The following is a 23,147-nucleotide window of genomic DNA, read 5'->3' on the forward strand; positions in this document are numbered from 1 at the left end:
GATATGGGGATCTTGCTTCCCATATTGGAGGATGTAGGGGCAAGAACCCCTATAAAATATGAGTTTAAAGGAGAAGAGCAATGTATGATATTCACACTTTTCCTGCATTTTTCTTATTTTTCTTTTGGTCTGTCAACACATTATGAGTGCTAACATTTCAGTGGGAAGCTCGAACACACATATAGAACACATATAAATGAAATGGGAGTGGTGCAGCTTCACACAAGAGTGTTGCTTGATTCACAGTCATGTAGAAGTCCTAAACATGCTCCAGGACATGTTACCATATAATGTAGTATGCAAAGCAATAATTAGGTGATACACACACTCATGCTACAAGCACATAGTTGAATAAATAACATGGAAAAGGATACGAAGCTGCATCATTTGGGGATCCTTTATCATTTTCTTCATAGTTTATTGGAAAATATGTAGCATAGTATACTTTAGAAAAGTAAATTTCTGTGATACTTACATGTCTGGAGTTGGCTGCTAAGGTGTACCTTTTTCATTTCTGGCAGTTTTGTTGACACATTAGAAGGCTGGTAGAACAGTAGTCAGATTTGACAGATGTACTGGTGGTATGATCTATCAGTTGTCTATTGTTTTAGGTAAGGTGCGTTTTTGAACATATCCTGTATTATAGGTTCATAGGTTCATAGGTTCATACTAGGCTATCTGCCCAAGGGCATTTATAAGCCTAGCCCATAGTTATGTGGCTTTCGCCACCCCTTTAGTTTGAATAAAAACTATGCCTATCATTTTGCTGTGCCTCTGTCAAGCAGTGACGCTGAAGTAATCCCTGGGGTATATCTGCAATCTCCCATCCATTGGTCAAGATTCCTCTTGAACAAGACCAGAGAGGTGCTCTGCCTCACATGTACCGGGATTTTGTTCCACAGCATAGGAGTCTCTGGGTGATGAATCTGTCCCTCCAGCACGTTCTATTTATAACCGTGTCAAGGTTTAAGTCTCCGCCCTTGTGGTTCTGAGGGATCTAGATTTTTGAGGTGAAGCATATTCATCAAATCTGGGTTTGACATGGCCTTATATGTCAGGCACAGGTCACCTCTGAGCAAGCGGTATGAGACTGAATAGAGCTGGAGTTCTTTCAGTCGGGCAGCATAAGACATATTTTGAGACCCTTTATCCTTTTGGTGAGGAACTTTTGGGGCCTTTCAAGCTGCAGCAGGTGTCTGGTCAGATACATTCGAGCGGGGCATTGTACTCAATCATAGGTCTAATAAGTGATGAGTACAGGGGACGATGACCTCCCTTGATCTAGATGTGAATCCCTTCATGATCAGGTGGGTGATATAGAAGGTTTTCCTAACTACTTTAGCAACATGAGTGTCAAACGAAGGCTACTGTCAACCTGGGTCCCCAGATCTCTGATGACTTTTCTGTGCTCAGTGGATTGCCACCTATATGGTAGCTAGGGGTAGCCTTGTTTTTCCCAAAGGGTATGACTATGCATTTTGTTGGTTTAACTTCAGGCCATGGCTCTGGCACCAGTTATCCATTTCTGTGAGGCCCTTCTGGAGGATATCTGTGTCAGATGTGTTTTCGACTATGGCGCCCAGTTTGCAGTCATCTGCAAACTTTGTCAGCCATAACCCTCCTGTGTTTGCTTGTACTTCAGAAAAGTAGATGCGAACAAGAGTGGACCCAGGACTGAGCCCTGTGGGACACCACTTATGACAGGCTTTGAGTCTGACATGGCTCCAGCAACTCTGACCCTGTGGGTTCTGTCACTTAGCCAGTTTGCAACCCATCTTGTGATGTATGGGTTTACATTCAAGCTGATGAGTTTTCGATGATACCTGAGTGGGGTATTGTGTCGAAGGCCTTTGCCAGGTCGAGGTAGGCTGTATGGACTGCCTTTCCCTCATCAATGGCCTTGGTGACTGTCTCGAAAAAGTCAACCAAGTTTAAGAGGCAGGATCTGCCTTTGACAAAGCCAAACTGAGTTGGATCCAAAGTCTGCAAGTTCCCTATGTCTTTATTTATGAGTTCCATTATGATCCTCTCCATGGCTTTGCAGATAAGGCTTGTCAAGCTAATGGGGCGGTAATTTCCAGGGTCTGTGGAGGCACCTATGAAGTGGGACCACAATCCTGAGGTGAGGCTAAGATTAAACAGCTGTCCTAACTGTGGGTTTAATTCCTCATTGAGTTCATGAAGCACACAGCCGGGGACACCATCCGGTCCCATGGATGCTGTGTTTTTTGCCTTAGTGAGGGCAGTTCTCACCTGGGCGTTGGAGATGTTTGGGGGGCTACCATCCTCTGGAATAGATATCTCTCCTTTTGGGAGAGGGAGAAGTTTGCACTGAACCTGTCAGCCAGTATGTTGGCAATGTGTGTAGGTTCAGTAATTTTCACATCATTTTGAACTAATTCTGAGCATATCTGGGAGTTTCCTCCTAGGTTTCTAACATAGCTAAAGAAGGCCTTATGATTCTCTTTAGAGTCCTTGGCGATTTTTCTCTCAAAATTTGCCTTGGATGATTTTATGAGAGCTCTTAGTTTTTACTTATAATGATCAAAGGTGTCTTACCTTTCAAGGATTTTGCTCTATCTTGTAGTAGCTTCCTCCTTTTGTTGTAGAGCTTGTTTATGGCTGGGGTCCACCAGACTGGACGCTTGCCTTTGGTACAGAGAGTCTTAGTTTTGTTTGGGATTGCCTGATCCATGCAGTCCTGTAGGTGCTGGTAGAAGGCATTTGTAAGTGATTCAGCGGTTTGAGTAATGTTTACCACTGGCTCAGGGGCCTTAAAGGACACCACACTAGTTTTTAGAAGTGTGAAATCGGCTTTTGAGAAGTTTTTCACTGTGGTCTTTTTTGTTTCAGGTGCGGGCCGGATGAGGAGCTCCAGCGAGATTAGTTTATGATCTGATCTCACCAGTGAGGGGTATACTTCGGTGTTGAACATTTTGATCCCATGTTCGTGATGATGAGATCAAGTATGTTTTCTCCTCTTGTGGGGATGGTGACTAGTTGTTCCATGGCATTTGAGTTTATGAACTCCAGGAATCTTTGGGTTAGAGTGTTCGGGCTTGAGTAGTGTTCCCAGTCTATATTAGGGTAGTTAAAGTCACCTAGTATGATGGTGTTTGGAGATACATTTATCCCTCCAATGTTTTCAGGAAGGCCATGTGAGGTTCCTGAGTTTGAGAGGGTGGCCTGTAACATGCTACAAATTGCAGAGCAGTCTTGCCTATGGTTAATTGCACCTGGATGGTCTCCGATGCATCATGCCCAACCTTGAGGTGTGGGTGTCCTTTATGAATATGGACACCCCTCCTTTCTTGGTGTTGTCCGGATTTTGGGGCCGGAGCATGATATGAGGTGAAACCTGTTAGTGCTGGGGTGCTCTCAGGAGCCTTGAACCAGGTTTCTGTCACAGCACAGACATCGATGTTCTCCATATTGAGAAGGGGCATCTTGAGATTGAGACTTCTGGCATTGAGCAGCATTACCCTTAGTTTTTTCCTTTTGGTGTTCTAGGGTGGTAGGTTTAGAATTTGAGCCTTGCCTAAAAAGGCACTATGGGGTGGCAAGAGCCTTTGCCAATATCCGGAAGCCCAGGGTGACAGGTGCAAGCCGCAGCGTGGCTTGTCCAGCATGTCATCCCAGGCAGACAGACATTGGATCCCCTTTGAATGACACCAGAATTTAAGCCAATTATTAAAGCTGATCATCTTATCACTGTATTGTGGCATCATTCTAGGTGAAGGTAGGATACTGCTCAAGGTCAGGGTCATACCTGCCTGGGCTACATAATCAGAGAGCTCCTCGATGTCCCTTTTCATGTAGTCTCGTTGACACCAGCGTGGACAATGACTGACCTGCTGTTGAGAGACCTGAGTGCTTGCGTTATGTGGCGGATTCTAGCGCCTGACAGGCAGCTTACTGTGACCTTCTCTTACTCAGTCTGGTGCAGTGTGTCTGACTATGGAATCACCAATGACAAGTGTGTCTGGCATTTTGTTTGGCCTTAAGGGCTGTGACTGTTTGACACTCTGACTGTGTGGTCTATGTGTTGCATGTGTTGGGTCGTGAGGTGGTAGTTGTTTGGGTGTCTGCTTTGGTGGCCTCTGCTGTTTTGTGGTATTTTTTGATCAAGAGCCCGAGAGTATGTCTGTGTGAGTATGTGTATGATTTGAAGTTGTGATGGTACCATGTGTGACTGGGTATGTATTGTGTGTGGTTACCTTCTCCTCCTGTCTGGTCTTGCCAGTCCTATGTTGACTCAGCCTCCAGTTTGGCGCATAGTTGCATCTCTCGCATGTATTTGTGTTTTGTGGGAGAAGGAGAGGATTGTCTGTGTACATGAGGCAGTTGTAACATTGCCTCAATATTCCCAGGTTCACCAGTTGAGCTGGAGAGGACACTAGCAACTGATCCCTCGACATACTAGAAGTAGTAGATAAAGAGACTTTCAAAGGACTAGGCTGGTGGGGTACTATCTATAAGTGCTAGGCTACAGAGAAGAGAATAGTCTACTTGGGAATCAAGTAGAGATGAACTTTTCAGTTATAGGATATGCTGGTTAGATCAGCAGTACAGCTCGAGGAAGGTAGTTTTAAGGGAAAATTGGAAGAGTGGAATTTAGATGGCCCAAATAGTTTAACCTTGTTTAACTGGCCCAAACGACCAATGGACTACTAGTTTCTGGCTGAAACTTCACCAAATCAGACAAAAGCGGCTCAGTGCTTCCTTCCCACTGGTAAGCAAAGAAACTTCCCTCCTTCCTAATAAGGCAATGGATCAGTAACAGGAACTAAAAACAAAGCCCAGGGATCAGCAACTCTGAAACTGGACTACTCTAGTTCAGTAGAAAACAAGAGATTTTTTGTTTTATTACAGAGACAAGGAAAAACAGACAGTAATTGTAAATCAGTGTGTAGCCTACAGAAACAATTTGCAACAATTAGTAACTTAAAGTGCAATAAACAGTGTAAAATGCAGAAATCACTTAAAGTAGCAATAAAACAGGCGAAATGCAGTTGCTAGCTTAAATAACAGTGGGAAAGCCACAAAAAATACTTATATCTGGTAGAAAGTCACTCTTTTAGCTCTCTGCTGCTTGCTACATTTTTTAATATGTCATGTTTTTGTTCATTTTTTGTACATTTATTGACCAGGGCAAAGTACTGGTCTAAGTGGACCATTTTTAGGTTCATCATAAAGTTTACAATTATATAAAAAGGATACAAGGTAATATACATATACAGAAAAGGCTACCTTTTCATCACATAAATTATGTCCAACCTGTTTACACTAAGACTCAATAGGAGGCATATCTGTCTTTAGTCTAGGTTATCTGTATGATTGCCTGTAGCTGAGGGAAGACTGTTACGGCTAACAGTATACTGTAAACATTCTGAATATTGGAATCAGAGGCAAAATGTATGACAGGCACCTCTTAAAGGATGTGTGGAAGCAGGCCCTTTTCCCAAGGAAATGACAAGCAGCTGCATTATTAGATGAGTAATATATAGGATGTGGTCTCACCGGGAGTTACATTATATAAACATTCAACCATGATTTACATATGGTCCAAAGTTCCTTTGGCAGTGTTCCAGTTATCCAGCATTGCCTAAAATCCTCTTCCTTTCTTCCATGCTTGACATTCACATCCAGTGATGTGCTACTGATATAAAGGTTGTACACTGCAATGTTATTATGCAGCATATATTGCTTTACTGTTTTGTTTGTACAGCGACCTCAGGCCTGAAACAACATTTGGCTACCATTTGAAAGTAGGTTTTGGTACAAGTATCAGTCTTTTGCTGTATGAATAGCCTCAAACAGCATGCCACACAGGCAGCCTAGTAGCATATGTTATTAGTTTCACTATGGTCTTCAGTATGTTCTAAATTCACAGGTATCACTGGTGGCAGTTATAATATAGAAATATTAGAAATGAACAAAGGGCAAATGCTGGTACACACGTATGTCTGATGATGATGCTGATATACATGGTCAGGAGTCACAGTTTTGGGTAACAATTACTCTCTATCACTCCTGGCTGGCGAGGTACCCTCCAAACAACATAACAATCTAGGCAGAAATGTTGAGGACTCTGAAAGTAAGAGTACAACACCCCAGAGATAGGGAGACGTTGTGTGGATGATACTGTCCTATATGTTCCCACTGTATCAGAACAGGCAGGATCACATCTGCACTCTTCTTCTGATATGGGAATATTTATGGTAGGCCAGCAACACAGAGGTATTTTCTGATGTTGCAGCTCTTATTTGGCTCTTGAAATGCAGGTAGTACTTTTGATAAATCAACAGATGTACAGAAATGCCTTTCAGGTACAGCCTGATGTCACACCATCTGAATGGAACTGGTAAGCACGTTGTATGACATTTTGTGAAGATATTGCCCTACAGCTTTGTGTGCTCCATGTGTCATGGAGTACAGACATCAGGATATGATGGTACAATGTATGCATGGATGCTGGTGGCACATGCCCTTTCATTTATCACCTCTATGTGTAGGACTGTCAGTATCATCATGTGTGGCACCACTGCTGGGGTGGTGTGTGTCTGGTGTAGGTTAAGTACCCATGGTGGACATCTGTCAGCAGGTTAAGTATCCATTGTGGACATCTGTCAAAACTTTTGTACAGTGCATACAGAGCATCATTAATAGATGCTTTCAGAAGCCCTGAACTCTTCATTGTGGACATGCACAAGAATCTGTATTCAGGTCCATTTCATGCAGCAGATCCCCATCCTTGTCACAGACAGCAACATGATCCGTCAACCATGGGAGTTCCCACACTTAAGTTGCAGTTGTCCTGCCTTCACCCTGAAATTCGTTTCTTCCATCATCTGTGTGTGTGTGTGTGTGTGTGTGTGTGTGTGTGTGTGTGTGTGTGTGTGTGTGTGATGTTCCACATAGTTTGCAACAGTCTTGTAGCACTGTGAATAACCATATGTGCAAATGATGACAATTGTGACTGACAGCACCCTGTAATATGTGTTTGAGGCAATGCCTGATGCACACTATGGCCAGATTATGACTGATCAGCATAGGCCAATAGCAAAACTGCACAAATCATGTTTAATCTGTCTAACACTGTCACATTATGATTGTCATGGCTCCTAGTTGTTAACTAGATGTTTCTGCTTCACCAGTGCCACCATGTGCTGCCCCTACTACTGGGTAGGTAAGACTGTCCTTGCACATGTGCTGTCCTGTTCCACTTCACTGTGTGTCATCCTGATCTGCCTCACTGCCCTCTCTTGCTAATGCCACAATGTCCAGGACATAACCTAACAGAGCCATGTCATGGGGCTGAACAGTTTCTGCACAATCATGTTGTGCAGCATAACACAGACAGCATCCAGCTTGCTGAATGTGTCATGGCACTGCTGCAGTAGTTCATGAGATGTGTCAAGTCAGCAAAAACAAACATTTAGCCTATCAAACAAACATTCAATGACATTGCACATCTCAACATGGCCACAATACTACATTGTATTTCTGTCACAATTTCAGAATTATGTACATGAGTCATAAGACAGGGCTCTGATGGGCATTCAGCATCTCCTGAAACACACAACTAAATATATTATTGAGGGAAGATTAATGGCTACATTAACAGTTTCTGTTGTCTGTAAACATATATTTGATATAGTGAGTCTGCAAGTACCAGCCAGATATCTTTGTGGAAAGCTAGCTTGCATGGCTCACTGATAGAACCAACCTAGTCAAAATAGGGGAAGCCACCTCAAGCAGTCTACCCATAACAAGTGGTGTACCTCCAACTCACCACTGCTCACAGACTTATATTTCACCCAAATAAATGTCCAGCCCTAACCAATATCCTCCCCCCCTTACACCCCCAACAGAACACTCAGATCTGAACACCAAAACTTAATCTCTTTCCACAAACCTAAACATCCTGCCGGCCAACTTCTCCTATCTTTCTCACTAGGCAAGAAGTGGAATTCTCTCCCTGCCATGCTACGAACTACAACTAACTCAGAAAAATTCAAATCTCTACTCTTCCAACACCTGTCCACCAAATGGAAATGTACCTGCTTTCACCCGACCTAATTCTTAGAACATGGCCCCCAGGTTCCTTAGCTCTCTATTACCCATAGCTACTTCACCCATGAGTCAATCTAAGCTCTGATCTCTTAGAGCTAAACAGCACCCTAGTTCAACTGTGTAAATAGCTTCTTATTTTACATGAGCACAAGTAAAGTGTTATCACTATTACTAATATGCATGTATGTTAAGGTGTTTCCCCAACCACAACACAAGTGGCTTGCTCAAATGAAAACTTATTGTAAAATTCATTAATAACAATTCACATTGATTCCTGCTGAATATGCCTAACACTGAATGTACATAAGTTGTAACCTATACAATTTGATTCCTGCTGAATATGCATGACACTGAATGTACATAATTGTAACCTATTACTATACAATGTTTACTACTGTATTTGTATTTGCTTGATTTTGTATATTCTTTCTTTTTTGCATTTCTTTATCCTGGAGATTTTCTCCCCGGGCCTCCAATGAAAATGGGTCTTCTGGACCCAGTGGACTTCCCCGGTAATCAAACTGGAAATACATAAATGAATAAATAAATAAAAAATAAAAGTTATGATACAGGCGAAGCATGGCTCACTGATAGAACTTACCTAGTTAAAATAGGGGAAGCCACCTCAAGCAGTCGACCCATAACAAGTGGTGTACATCAGGGATCGGTCTTGGAGCCTTTGTTGTTTGGGATATATTTTTCTGAGATGCAGGCCAAAACCAGTGGGCTATGGTTGACCAAGTTTGCAGATGACTGCAAGCTGGGTGCTGGCATTAGTTGCCCTAGTGATGTGGACATTCTCCAAGAGGGTCTCACACAAACATATGAATGGTGCCAGAAACATGGCCTCAAACTTAATGCCAAAAAATGCATCATCATCTCCTTTGGGGAGAGTGATGTCCGTACAAATGATCACATTAATAACAAGGTCCTAAGCATGCAATCAATCGTGAGGGACTTGGGCACCCAGATTGATAGCAAACTGACTTTTGAACACCATATTGCCTCTGTTGTATGGAAAGCTTTCTACATGGCCCACCTCATTAGTAAGTGTATCTCATCCAGGGACAAGGTGGTAATAACATCCCTGTATTCTTCCCTTATAAGACCCATTATTGAGTACAATGCCCCTTTTGGCATGTACCTCACAAAACACATGTAGCAGCTGGAGAGAACACAGAGGTTACTCACCAGGAGAATTCAGGGCCTCAAAAATCTACACTACACAGATAGGTTAAAGGCCCTGTCCCTCTACTCAGTGTCCTACAGACTCCTCAGAGTTGATCTCTGTCTGGCATACAAAGCAATCTCAGACCGGTGTCTTCCTTGATGGTTCCTTGATGGAACTGATGCATATCCGCAAGTCAGGCTCCACTTGAGCAACTCATATGTGCAACCTCAACTTGATCTGTGACATCAATAGAACTTGTTGGTGGGACAGATTTGTGTCCCAGAGACTCCCTCTTCTGTGGAATAGACTCCCGCTCCATGTCAAGCAGAGTACCTCATTATCCCTTTTTATGCGCAGCCTGGATAACTGGATGGGGAACAGAAAATACACCCCTAGGATTCCACCTGTGTCCCTGCTGGACAGGGGCATCAGATGCTGACTTGTCGGAACAAGGGCTAAATTCTTGGCTAGGCTTGTAAGACCCTCAGGGCCAATAGCCCAGTAACTTCCTATAATCTTATGATCCTAAATATGAAAACCATGAGAACTGCCAGGGTGGTGCATACACACACTTTTGAGATAATCTCCTTTGCATTGCAGACTACATAACAATTCAAGAAATGGTAGCCCTTCCTGGTTACATTCTTCTTTGACTAGGGGAAGTGGCCTTTTCATTTGATGACTTATGGAACTAGGAACACCCTTCCACATGCAGAACATAAAGGTGAAACACTTCCCTTGTTAAGTATTCATGAGGGACTGACTTAATGTGTCCCCATTTGGTCTCTGAAAGGACCCAGTAGATAAGATAGAAAGGGCTACACATATCTCCACAGGGATGGGGACACCATGCTTTCACGTAGATTCATCATGTGTCATATATGTCTACCAGATTTCTAATACATCATAATGTACATGGAGGCAGTCAATTATCTGCTGTCTAAGCCTTTGTCATTACCATGCATTGCCATGATGTGCCACCCTGATAAAGCCAGCCATGCTAAGGATAGTTCAGTATTGCTACACACAGACTGCTACTACTGCTAACATTTTGCTGATATGAAGGTCTAATGTTTTCATGTGCTATGCATCTTAGTAGAACCATGCAGCAAAATGTACAACATGCTGCACATATGACTATGAATTGTGAAAATCTTTTTTTGTATCTGCATTTGCATGTCATTTGGTTATGCAGCTTTATTTATATCTTCTTATGCAATCACTTACATACACTGCAGAATACTTGATGCAGTTATTAACTGGTAATTTAATTACTACTGCTTAAATGATCATGCATTACCACTAAGCATCTAGCTACAGCAAAACTTTGGTTAATGCCATATCATTTGATGCAATGTGAAATGTATTTGTAAACTAAATAGAAAGGCTCTTTAACAATAATAAAATAGTAGTTACTTTGAAACACTCCTTTTTTTATCTTAACCCTTTCTGTATGACTTCCTTTCAGGTTGTTAAGGGACTTCACTGGCTGGAAGGTGACCAACCTCAGAAAGGTCTTGAGGTCAGGCTGGCATGTAAACCCTTATGTACTGGGTTCCTATTCTTACATTCCTATTGGGGTTGATGCCGTCAGAGAGCAAGAGATTTTGGCAAAGCCATTGCCTTTTACAGATGGAAGTACAAATGTGAAGGTAATGAAAACAGTGTTTATCCACACTGCTTCTCACTGTTAACTTATATTGCACTATAGATACAACAAATATAAATAAATGATTAATTGGAGCAATATCAAGTCTTCAAGGCACAAGACAACCACTCATAATGCAGGGATTCTTGGACATAAACAAATAGCGTGCGACACATTTATGCTGGTCTGCACAAGTTTTCTTTTATTGATGTTTGTATTTAAAAATATATATTTTTATTGAATTGAAAAGTGCATGCACACATTTGCACCTCACACTTTAAAGTGTGTTGATTTTCCTTCTATAGGATAAACTTGCTGCAGTGAACACTGTTGGACACTAGCTACATGTAAATCATGACTCATGACCAACAAAAAGCCTGAAATTATGTTGACATCAGTGATATATTTATTTATTTACTAGGATAGTCCACTGGGCCATTATGAGCCCATTTTCAGTGGAGGCCTGAGGAAAAAAGCTCGACAGATAACAAGAAACATATACATAGAGTGAATGCATATGACATGAGTACAATGACCAGAGTATATACAGTATGGGTAACATTTAAAATGAGTACATTACAGAAGTATATACAGTAAAGGTAACATAGTTAAACAATTAGTTGTGGAGTCTGCATGTCCTCCCCGCGGTTGGGTAGCATTTGAAAGACATGCGTGTGTAAATGGGCGTGCCTTCATTGAAGGTTGGGCATCGAGCTGGCATCTCGGCGTTTCATAAAACAAAATCTAGTGCCAATCATTAGCGGACCGGAGTTCTGCTGTTGCGACCCCTTACTGGGAAAAGCCGAAAGACAAACAACAACAACAACAACTGGTATACTAGCAAATTAACAAATGTAAGGATTAACAGAGGTAAAGAGGTAGGCTTTACTTAGATATGCCTGACAGTAGAAATAGCAAGGCTAATAACTGGCATTAATACATAGTACATTTAGAACACCAGTGTCAGCATAAGTAGTGGCAGTTAGGGTTTGAGAGAATGAGACAACGTAGAGGTGCAATTCCAGACAGAAGATACGTAATTTCTTAGGGAGGTTTTGAAAGCATCAGGATTTTTAGTGATTCTAATACTTAATGATAAGGCATTCTGTGCTTTGGCTACCGAGGAAGAATATAGAAGCTGGGCAGCTGGCAGGTTTGTTTTTGTACCAGTGACAGGTGCTGATTCTCAGATTTGAGAGGCCTTCTTGGATGGTAGGAACTGAATATCTTGCTAAGAGCAGGACAGTCTGATGGTTTACACTTTATTTTGTTTGCAGTCGTTAGTTGCAGGTAGTAGAGACGTAGTAAGGTAGTTCAAGCCAGTTGAGAGAGTGAAGAGCGGTACAGTGATGGGTATAGTTTTAGGCATTAGTTGCAGATTTGGTGATTTTGTTATATCAAGTGTCGAGTTTAGCTTTTAGGGAAGATTGGAGATTAGGAAGTAGAGGTGCACCATATATGAGAGATAGTAATAGGTAAGTGGACGCTACAGTTTGTTTTGTGGAGGAACTAAGGAAGTATTTATGCCTATAGAGGATACCTAGCTTTTGGTGAGTTTTGCTGATACTGTGATGTATGTGTAAGTCATATTTAAGGTGTTTGTCTGTAATTACGCCTAATAGTTTTGTGGGGTAACAACCTTGATTGCTGTGTTATTCTAAGAAAGTATAGAGAATTTGGCTTTGTTTAAGGGGGTTGTCCTCTGTGGGGTGAAAAGCATAAGCCTGGTTTTGTTTGGGTTGAGTGATAGTTGATTATTATACATCCAGGTCTCAGCAGAGGTAAAAGCCATTTAAGTTATTTGTTGTAGATCAGAAATAGAGTTGGCAGAGCATGTAGTAGTTGAGTCATCTGCATATTGAATAAGTGATCCTTGACCTAAGGAAGAATAAAAATTATTAATGAAAATGCTGAACAGGAGGGGTCCTAATACAGAGCCTTGGGGAACTCCAGTAGAGGTGATAAGATATGGAGATAAGGAATTTTGCCATTTAACAGCCTGTTGTCTATCTGCTAGGTAGCTTGGGAACCAGGCTTGGGAACCAGTTAAGTGAGGAGGGGTAAAGGCCTGTTTTAGAAAGTTGGGCTAGTAGTAGAGGGTGAGAAACCATGTCAAAAGCCTTTTGAGAGGTCTAGGAATAGGGAGGAGACAATTTTACCAGAGTCTTGGGCTCTGTAGATAGTGTCCATAAAGGATATAAGAGCAGTTTTGGTGCTATGACCTGGCCTAAATCCATGCTGTGTGGGAGAAAGGATTTGGTTGTGAAGTAAAAAGTTTAGAATTTGAATATGTATACATTTTTCTTAAGATCTTTGAGATAGGAGAGAGAATGGTCTAAAATTTGAAATATCAGAATTATTGCTACCTTTATGAAGAGGAATAATAAATGCTTTTTTACAGATCTTAGGTACATAAGATTCTTGGATGGATCTATTTGGAAGTATGGCAATAGGGTAGGCAATATCTTTGGCTGCTAGTAGAATTGTATAGGTAGGTTGTCAGGAACATTAGAGCATGGTTTAAGCTTGAAAAGTAATCTTTTTATTGTTGTGAGTGGAATGGATTAAAAAGAGAACATGGGTGTAGGATGGGTGGAATAGTTGTGAAAAGAATGGGAAGCTGAGGTGGAAGAGGAGCACGAGGATAGTTTCGATGGAGTTGCAGGGTTTGTGCTGCTATGGGCCTGGGTAAAAGAAGCAGTGATGTAAGCTATAGCATCAATAAAATGAGAGTTAAAGAGAGTGGCTGTTTCTTGAGATGTTTTGTCGATATGTGGACTTAGTTTGCCCTTTGTTCCTAGATTTAGTAGTAATGTAATAGATTTCCAGAATATTTTGGGATTTAAGTTTCAGGTAGTGGTCTTTTTTGTCTTTGTTGATCAGTCTTTTTGCCTGGTTTGAATTTGTTTGAATTTCTGTAGGTTTGGAGGTTTTTTTTTTTTTGCTTGCTGATTTTTTACAGATTTTGTCTCTGGTTTTCATAAGTTCTTTAGTGGTCTTTGTCAGCCATGGGGCTTGGTTTGCTTTGATCTGCTTTAGACAAAGAGGATCGAGGCTATTTAGTGTATGTAGAAATGTTGAATTGAAGTAATTAACTTTGTCATCTAGTGGAACAGAGTTTTTAGCATGTGCCAGTTAATCTTTTTTAGAGTATCTATGAAGCTCAGTGGGTTGAATTTTGAGGTTTCTTATTAGTTTATACTGATGTGGCTTTTGGAATGAAGGGGTAGTGCGGTGAATAGAGGTGGGGAGGTGTTCACACTTGGTGTTTGGGAGAGTACTGGTAGAAGACATTTTATTGGGGTTGTTGACCAGAATTCAATCTAAAATGGAGCCTCAGTCATTATTCATATTATGTCTGGTTGGAGAAGTGATAAGCTGGTTAAAGTTAAATAGACTGATGTTTGAAGATGGAATGTTGGGACAGATGTCCAGCCAGTTGATATTTACATCATCTAAGACAATGGTTTCATTTTTGATATATTTGGATATCCAGGTAAGGATTTCTCCAGCAAGGGTGTGTTGTTACCTGAGGATATATAGAGGGCTATGATACATAATTTTTTCTAGTCATTCATTTTTAGGAAGGAAATAAGAATTTCAGCATTAGCAAAATGTGGAGTAGGATTTGTATTGGAGGGAAAGAGTAGTGTAACACCACCTCCCTTTTTGTGTGTGGGGGGTCCTATCAGATCTTAAGGTAGCAAAGTCTGGAGGGAGACATTTGGAGTCCTTAATGTGTGGTTTTAGCCAGGTTTCAGTAGCAGCAGTGATGTCAGGTTGATTATGGGCAATCCATGCATGAAAGTCTGGAATTTTATTAAGAATGCTTTGTAAGTTTAAATTGGCCGTATGCCAATATTTGTTGGAATTGCTGGTATTAGGTTTTGTAGGGGTAATAATTGAAGGAGGTCCAGGATTGGGGTGGACATCTCCACATAAAGGTAATTTAGTTTGCCTGAGGGGGTAGTGTGTTATCTGAGGTTTTCTGAAGGGATTGGTAAAGTAAGTTAGTAGGTTGGGTGGTAGAAATAAGTGGTGCAATGAACTGGCTATTATCTTTTAGTGGGGAGTATTTTTATTTTGTGTAGGAGAATGGGTTTTATTTGATAGAGGCTGGCAGATATGTCTGCATAACTTTCAGAAAGGCTAATTAGAGGAGATGTGGTTGTTATGAGTTTGTAGGGCATGGAAATGGGGTTGAGAGCAGTGAGGTGTAGTAGAGAAAGAAGGAATGTGAAGAAAAGTGAGAAAGGAAGTATGAGAATGCTAGATGGACACATGGTAGGAAGGTTTATGGTTTGAGGTTTGTATTTGAGTAGTAGTAGAAAGGTTAAGATGGCAGAGTAGTATGTGGAAGAGATGTAAGTGGAGTGTAGAGAGATATGATAGCAAGCTAGAAAGAGGAGGAAAGGGAAAAAAGGAGAATAGGATAGAGTTGAATAATGTTATGGAGTGATTAATGATGTAGGCTAGAAAGGATGGGATGGGAAGGTGATGGTGTGAAGTGTGTTGAGGTTAAGGAAAGAACTGTATAATGAAGTAACGATAGGTAAAGAATATTAATGTGTGTAAGAAGGATGGGTATGGGGGAGGGAAAGGTGAGATGTGATGGATGAGCGGGGTAAGTAGATTAGTAGATGAAGTGGGGAGTTTCTATTCATAGTAGGTAATTAGTGGGAGGAGTTGGGTTTTGTTAAGTTTAGGTGTAGTGGGGGTGGGATTTGGGGGTAGGTATGGGGGCAGAGTGAACCCTAGTGGAGTGAGGATGAACTGAGCAGGCAAAACAGGACTGGACCAGCTGGTAGCTGAAAGCAAAAACAATCAGTGGAGCAGTAAGTAGTGGTCAGGAAAGCAGTCACTGGACTGTTTCAAAAGTGTATGAATAAAGTCTAAGAGCGGGATGTAAAAATAGGAAGGGAAAGCTTGGTACTGAGCTGTAATACTCAGATAAAATCTGCTAGAAGGGACCAAACACAACTTAACTTAGTATATGTGAATATGTAGGTCAAGAAATACCAGCAAGCTCCAAAAGACAGTGGAATTAGTACTTCAGTATGGAACGACAGAGGTTGACTAGATGATGGCAGTTGAAAAAGGGTAGCAAGTAAGAGAAGGTACCAGTTTGAAGAGGCAGAGATGAACAGGAGGGGGGTGGGGGTTGTGGTCTAACTCAGTGATGTGCAAGCTGTGTTGCAGTTCAGAATGAGTATCAGAGAAATATCTGAGTGACAATCAGTAATTCTTTACAATTTTGGCAGAAACTGTACTGTCCATTTTGTGCAGGAGTATAAGTTTCGGGCTGGAGAGTGGTGTAGCTTGTGTTGATCTCTGTAGTTTTAACTAGGGCTATAACCTATGAATAGAAGTGGAGAAAGGAGAGGTGAGTTAGGTGAGAAAGAGCACCATAGCTGTTAAAACTACTTAGTGTTAGTGACAGAGATAAGAGAAGAGATCGGTTGGCGATATTTGAGTGGATAGGAGGATAGTACCTATATCGGTTAGAGGGTAAGCCAGCTATGGCTGGTATAGAAATGAGTGGATGGGGAAGACAGAAATGCTAGCAGAGTGGAAGGCAGAGAGGGATGGTGTTAGGAAGGTAGTGCATTAACAATGATGTACATTCAAAGCAGCAATGTACATATAGCAGTAGGTATGAAAATACAGTGCAAATGTAACGCGCAAATCTAGTTCTAGAGATGCACAACTGTACCAGCAGATATAACCTACAGTTTAGTAAAATATTTAAGCATAAATACGTTAGCATACATTTTGGTGAGCTAAACATGCTGTATCTAAGCCTTTGGAATAAGCAAAAGTAAAGCCAGTAAATAATTGTACTGAAACATTAAACACAGTTGAGTAATCTGTACACTTTTTGTAGCATGCATAGGCAAACCAAAACTGGAAACTAAGCCTTCTGAGAGAGCATAAAAATGCCAGTAGATAGCCAGACTAAAAATAAAGCACACAGTTGAGAAGTCTGTGGGGTGCATTTAGCACAAACAACTAACTATACTGCGGATATCACAGCTGCAATCTGCTTCTTTAGTTAAGCGACTAGGTCACTACAATTATGTGGAGCTGATACTCTAATGAGAACAGCAGTAGCCTGAAAGTAGCTCACAGGCATGTGCAATATCTTACAATGCATTAGAAACAGGAGCATTAAAGTAAACAAGAATAGAACAACTAGAAGATCCTGGAGTGCTATTAGAATGAGAATGCATGAGATAAAATTATTTACAACATTTAAAATATCTTAATTGTTATATTCTGGTACCATAAGCTGAAAACACATTAATGGCTCTTGCACACCACCAGGACCTAGATGGGAGAAACAGAGAAGTCACAGTGAAAACAGATGGCACGGGGTGTCAGTGGGGAAAGTTTAAATGCCTCAGTGCATTATGGGAGGGAAACAAATTAAAATGTAAGAGGTGTATATAAAGGATACAGTAACAAACCTTTATCAGAAGTAGTCACAAAAGAAAACCTGATGGCACAGCAGAAATGTCTGGAAAGGTTCCAGTCCTTAATGATTAGTTTAGTATAATACAGCACTTTTAAAAAGGGTCAGTGGTTGCCATGGCTATTTAAAAATTCAGTCATGCCATTGAACAATGAGTCAGTTGGTATGTGTTAGAGTATCAGTTCATCATCATCAACCTACTTTTCCCCCAATTTTCTACATGGGGTCAGGGTGTTGCATCAACTGTTGCCACTTCTCTCAATTTAGTGCCTCTCTCCTTTGTTCAACACTCATACCTGATGGTGACAGGTGTTCTCTCATGCAATCCATCCATCTGTTTGCCAGATGTCCTCCTTTCCTCTTGTCTTCTTCCTGTAAAATCTTCTTTACCAACTCATCTTCTACTTTCCTGCATATGTGCCTGAACCACAGTAATCTCCACTCTAACCTCTATAATTGGAGTTTTTTTAGCTTCTGCAGTGATATCATAATTTCGTCACCTGTCCCATAGTGTGTATCTTACTACTCATCTCAGGCATTTCATCTCCATCACATCTAGGTTCCTTAACTGCTCTGCCTTCACTACCTAAGTTTCTTTACCATACAGTAGTACTGGTTGCACCACTGTTTTGTACATCTTATTTTTCATCTTTGTCGGCATTCTTCTGACATACACTACCCCTGAAACTCTGTACCAGTTGTTCCCTCTGATTCTTACTTTGACCACCTCATTCAGACTTGCCTTCTCCTCAACCTCTCTTTCTAGATACTTAAAGCCATTCACCTGTTCCTTTGTTTTCCTTTTTATTTCAATTTTCAGCTTATTCCGATTTCCATCATTTGCTGCCATGAACGCTGCCTTGTCTGTACTCAGTGTCATCCCATTTGCTTATTGTTTTGCATTCCATTCCCCTATCTTTTTCTGAAATTCCCATTCAGAGTCTACTTGTAATGCTACATTGTCTGTACACAACAACTTTGTTCATCTGTCCCTTCTGACCTGTTTGTCAATGTAGTCCATCATCATTATGAACAACTTTGGGCAGAGCATCAAATAAAGGTGCAGAACCACAGCTGCCTTCTGGGCATTTGTGAATAAATTAATCTAAGTGAGTAGCAACAAGTCAGTCTGAAGTACAGATTTGCATAAGTACAATACATGCAAACATCATGAATTCTTTTGAAATTCTGTGGACCACAACTGTGATCCTTAGAAGAGCAAGAATGAAAATGTGAATATGGAAAATATAGTCTAAGTCTGAAGATGTGATGTCTTGCAGCATTTCCTCCAAGTTACAATGATATCAAAATTAGTACATTAAAATATTAATTGGACTGGAGGGCAAAGCTCACCTGCAAAAACACTTCAGTAACATAACAGTAGGTTTTGAGATGTGCTGTGTTTCTTTGACAACTGCCCTTTATTTTTGCATAGCTGTCGGACTGACATTTATGGGTCTCACACTTTTTGTGTACAATCAGTAGCACACCTATGGAAATTCTTGTAAGTCAGCTGTTGCCTTTTTTAGGTTACAATTATATTCTGAATCATGCATTGAAAAAGTGCATTGGATAACTACAGAGGAATAAAAATCTTTATAAACAATCATTTTATACGCTTTTTGTGTTCACCATGTTCTAAATGTGAGAAAAGGACACAAATACTATTCTCATGAAAGTCAGTTAGTCTTTTTACCAAAATATATGCTCAGAATTTATTTGATTTTTTAATATATTCAGATAAATTTTGGAGAAATGACTTTTTCAGAGAATGAAAACAACATGAGATAAAAGAGATGTGTTGTACCAAGACAGACAATCTTGCTACAGTTCTGCCATTTTCACCAAACATAGTAATTAGAATGGCCTTCATTGTTTGGGCAATAAATATGAGAACAGGGTCCCCAGTTATGGGCCTGATGAGCAAATGACCATTCATCAGACCCAGCGAACAGAATGCCACCATTGGTGCTGTCAGTGACTGCAAGTCCCCATCACCAAGCACCATTGCTTCACTGTTAGTTTGCTGACTTGGACATTGTGCATACATGGAGAAGGGAAACAGGTGTCACTGCATATTAAAAGTGGCTGCTGCTTTTTTGTTTTTGAACCTTCAGAGCTTGTATGTCTTATTTATTTTATACTATTTATGGGTGATCTGTATGGTTGCTCAGTGAGCAGTTTCTTTGGTTTATGTGGTCACTGCTAGTAATGAAATCACCAGGGTCTTTGATGTGTGTCATCTTTCTGTAGTTGGGATGTGATTTATTGGTTCCCAACTGTCCCTGCTGTGCTTACTTATCCTAGAAACATGAATATTTATGATTGTTTGAGTGCTCCATTAAAACAGGTTGGGAAGTGACAGTATTAAATCTGCAGTGATATCAGACATACTGGTAAGAAAGGCTGTTTCAGATAAGAAGGGCTTAATAATAATAATAATAATAATAATAATAATAATAATAATAATAAGACCTTTAGCCAACAATTGAATGCAGACCATTCCAAAATGCCGAGGTAGTCAAAATACTTCCAAGGGGAAACTATTATTCTGGTATTAGAATTTTGTTACATTCTACATTCACAGCTCATGCTATATTTTTATGTTTTATGGAACAGTGAATTAATAAACAACCTGTATCAAGTAAACTCACTCATACTAACATCTCAGTCAAGTAGGTTTTGAATTTCTTCTTCAGGAGGGACTGTGGTGCATGAGTTCAACCTACTAACCCATGAGGACTGAAACTCCACAAGTAAATGAAGAACAAGGAGGCATTCACAATGCATTTTGTTTCTGAGTGGCACAGTGTGTCTGTAACTTATGGAAAGCTCCTTGTTTACAGATTCCCCTTGTCAGGACATAGGTCAGCATAAACTCTGAAGACTAGTTTGGGATAAGCAGTGATTCCTTGACATTATACATACTCCGTGTTAGAGCTGCAATGTTGCACCACGAATGGTTTAGTGTTAGTAATAAGTAGGCTCCTGCTCACTAGAATTTATATGAGTGAAGTTATTTCACTCAGCCTAGATGTTCTGCAGTTAGACAGTAGCAGAGTCTCCATTTAGGATGATGGTTTATAATGTATAACAGCTAGCTAGAAGGAAACACCATGGCCTTTTGGAGGTCATTGTCTTGGAAAAAGTGATGGGCTTTATCTGTAGAAAGGCAAGACTCACAAACTGTGATACTATCTGATTAAATCTTGCTCTGTTTGAGTCACAGCAAATGGACACGGCTTAGCATATATATGCCCTTTTAGTGCATTTAACATTCTACGTCTTCTGCAACACTCTTTTCCACCTCACCCTGCCTCCACTGGTCTATTACACTCTTGATTGGCTTTGTGAGTTGTGTTATAGATGACCAAAACTGATAGTTGGGATAGGAGTAAACAGCCATTTCTTTGAATATGGCTTTCACAGCTCCAGTAAATAAATGGACCTTACAGTCTGTTACCACTGCTTGCTTCTTCCCTTATATTTCTTATCCAAGATGGCCAAGATGACCACTATACCCTTCCCTGACATGATTTTCACCACTTATATCATATTCTTCTTGTTTCTTCTGGTCTCTGGTGAGATAGTGTCCAGATCCTCTAATGTTTGGTCATACCTTTTCACCTTCATTTTGCTTAGCGCTGCCACCTTTGGAAGAGAGAAAAACCTGACAAAAGCCCCACCTTTCATGCCACCAATTGGTCCATCCTTTTCTATAGGTAAATGCACATCACCTCTCTTTAAAGTTAAGAATATTGCTAGCCACAGTATTAAAGAAATAGTAAATAATTTACTAAATACAACAGGTGAGCAAATGTATAATCATGCTGCACATTAAAAGATAGTTTTAATACTCTTGACAGCTGGTATTTTTTTTTTATTATAGCTATTAAACTAGATAAGCATGGGGGGGTTGAAAATCATTCCGAGGAAATGAGGACAGGAAAAAGATGTGTAATATTCGTACACTGTTTTCTGCAAAGTGTACTTTACAGTTTCCTGAATCCACATTTTAAGTCTACAATATTATTTATACTGAAGACAAATAAAAATACATATGTTTACCTCAGATAACATTAACTGGAGGACAGATCTTTTATTTCACTTTTTTTTTATATAAAAGAACACTCAGATTTTTTGTGTACTTCTTCTAAGATGCATCATCTTTCAGTAAGTCTAACCAGCTGCTAATGGTCACATTTCGCATCAACCAGGATGCCAGCTGAAACAAACTGAATAGTCTGCTGACAAAATAATCTAAACAGAAATCGACATTCCAAATGAAATACTAAGCATTTTGGACATATACTGCAGAAGTATGTTAGCTCTCAGAAAGATTCAAAATACCTGCCACATACTCTTACCAAAAGTGAATTTCCTGACAGAGACCCTGATTTCTGGATTTTCTGACTGTTAGGAAAATTCCTGATGAGTATCAACCCTAATTCTGCTACTTTTCCTCTAGATTCCTTCTACTACTCTTCTATCTCTACCTTTATATAGTCTCCAAAACTATGCACAGAATGTAAGATGTGGCATGACCAGGACCCAAAAGAGCAGTAGCAAAGAGATTTGTCTAAGAGAGCTGGTCACCCGTGCAGTACTCCAAGTGGTGCACCCTCAGCCAGAGCTGAATATAAAAAAAAAATAAGGACCAAAAAATATTCTCTGAAGATGAGAACCAAAACAAAAACAAGTCATCCACACTTTTTGAAAGCAAACTGTATCAAAGAGCTGTATTACTTCCTTACTGCATCTCTATAGCTATTAAAGACACATACACACACACACACACACACACACACACACACACACACACACACACACACACACACTAAAAGCAATTAAGTAGCTGTCATTTCAAGCACAGCTGCTTAAATGGCTTCCGATACTCTGTTACTTGTGACTTGCTGATAATAGATCCACTGAATTGTAGAGATGAAACAGCAACAGTGTTGTGGTGCAGATTGTGCCCCCATACCAGCTTGTGCCCAGTACAGCTAACCCTTTTGCCACACCCTAGCTATACTACTGTAGTGGCATTACCCCTTCAGTTCTCAAGTATGACTCTTGAGTATATACCCAAACATTCTGTTTGCTGATTCCACGGCCTGCTGCTTTACTTATGGTGGCTGTGTCTTGAGGTGCTCAAAATTTCCAGATCCTTTCCAAGTACTGTTGCCATCTATTCTGCTTTATTATGATGCTTCAAAACCAAAGCTATGGTGTGTACAGTACTTTGCATTTGACTGCATTGAACCTGAAATGCCATCTTTCTGCTAATTGGTCACCTTGTCCACTACTGTAGTCTCTTCATGTCCTCCTTCTCCACTGCTTCATATTTCTTTCATTACTGAAGAGGAAGACCCTGTTTTGTACTCTGTCACATTTGTCTGACGTGAACACACTGAAGAGTACTGGACTGAGGAGTACGTCTTGCATTATTCTGCTAGTTATGTCCCTTATTTATCTCACCACCACAACCAGCTGTGTCCTTTAGTACTGTAAACCTTGGCCAAGCTTGAAATAATCTGGAATTATTTATAATGCTCCTTGTGTTTCCTGTGCTTCTCTGTATTGGCCTAGGGACTAGCGCAGGGACAGGATTAAGCCCATTATCTCCTGCTAAAAGAAGGAAGCATTTTGATTGGATTAAAGTGACTAACTCATAATAGGGGGTACATAATGCAGTTATAGTGAATTTGTCTGCAGTTCACTGTGAGATCTGCTACATGGCAATCTCAGGTAAAGATTCCTACTAAGGCTGTACTGAGTAC

At 40.5% G+C, this 23,147-nt stretch overlaps 1 protein-coding gene across 5 annotated transcripts in view; it reads left to right on the forward strand.

Moving 5' to 3' along the window:
- Window positions 1-23,147, forward strand: part of LOC122792977 (spermine oxidase-like) — a 497,014-nt gene that overhangs the window by 444,866 nt on the left and 29,001 nt on the right. For all 5 annotated transcript variants that reach the window (XM_044060578.1, XM_044060577.1, XM_044060580.1 and 2 more), the window contains one exon: window positions 10,716-10,899. In XM_044060578.1, the coding sequence (XP_043916513.1) occupies window positions 10,716-10,899 (184 nt within the window). The remainder of the gene's footprint in view (window positions 1-10,715; window positions 10,900-23,147) is intronic.

The sequence above is a fragment of the Protopterus annectens genome, chromosome 2.part0, assembly GCF_019279795.1.
Source record: "Protopterus annectens isolate FY-2018-M chromosome 2.part0, PAN1.0, whole genome shotgun sequence".
In the NCBI taxonomy this organism is placed as follows: Eukaryota; Metazoa; Chordata; order Ceratodontiformes; family Protopteridae; genus Protopterus; species Protopterus annectens.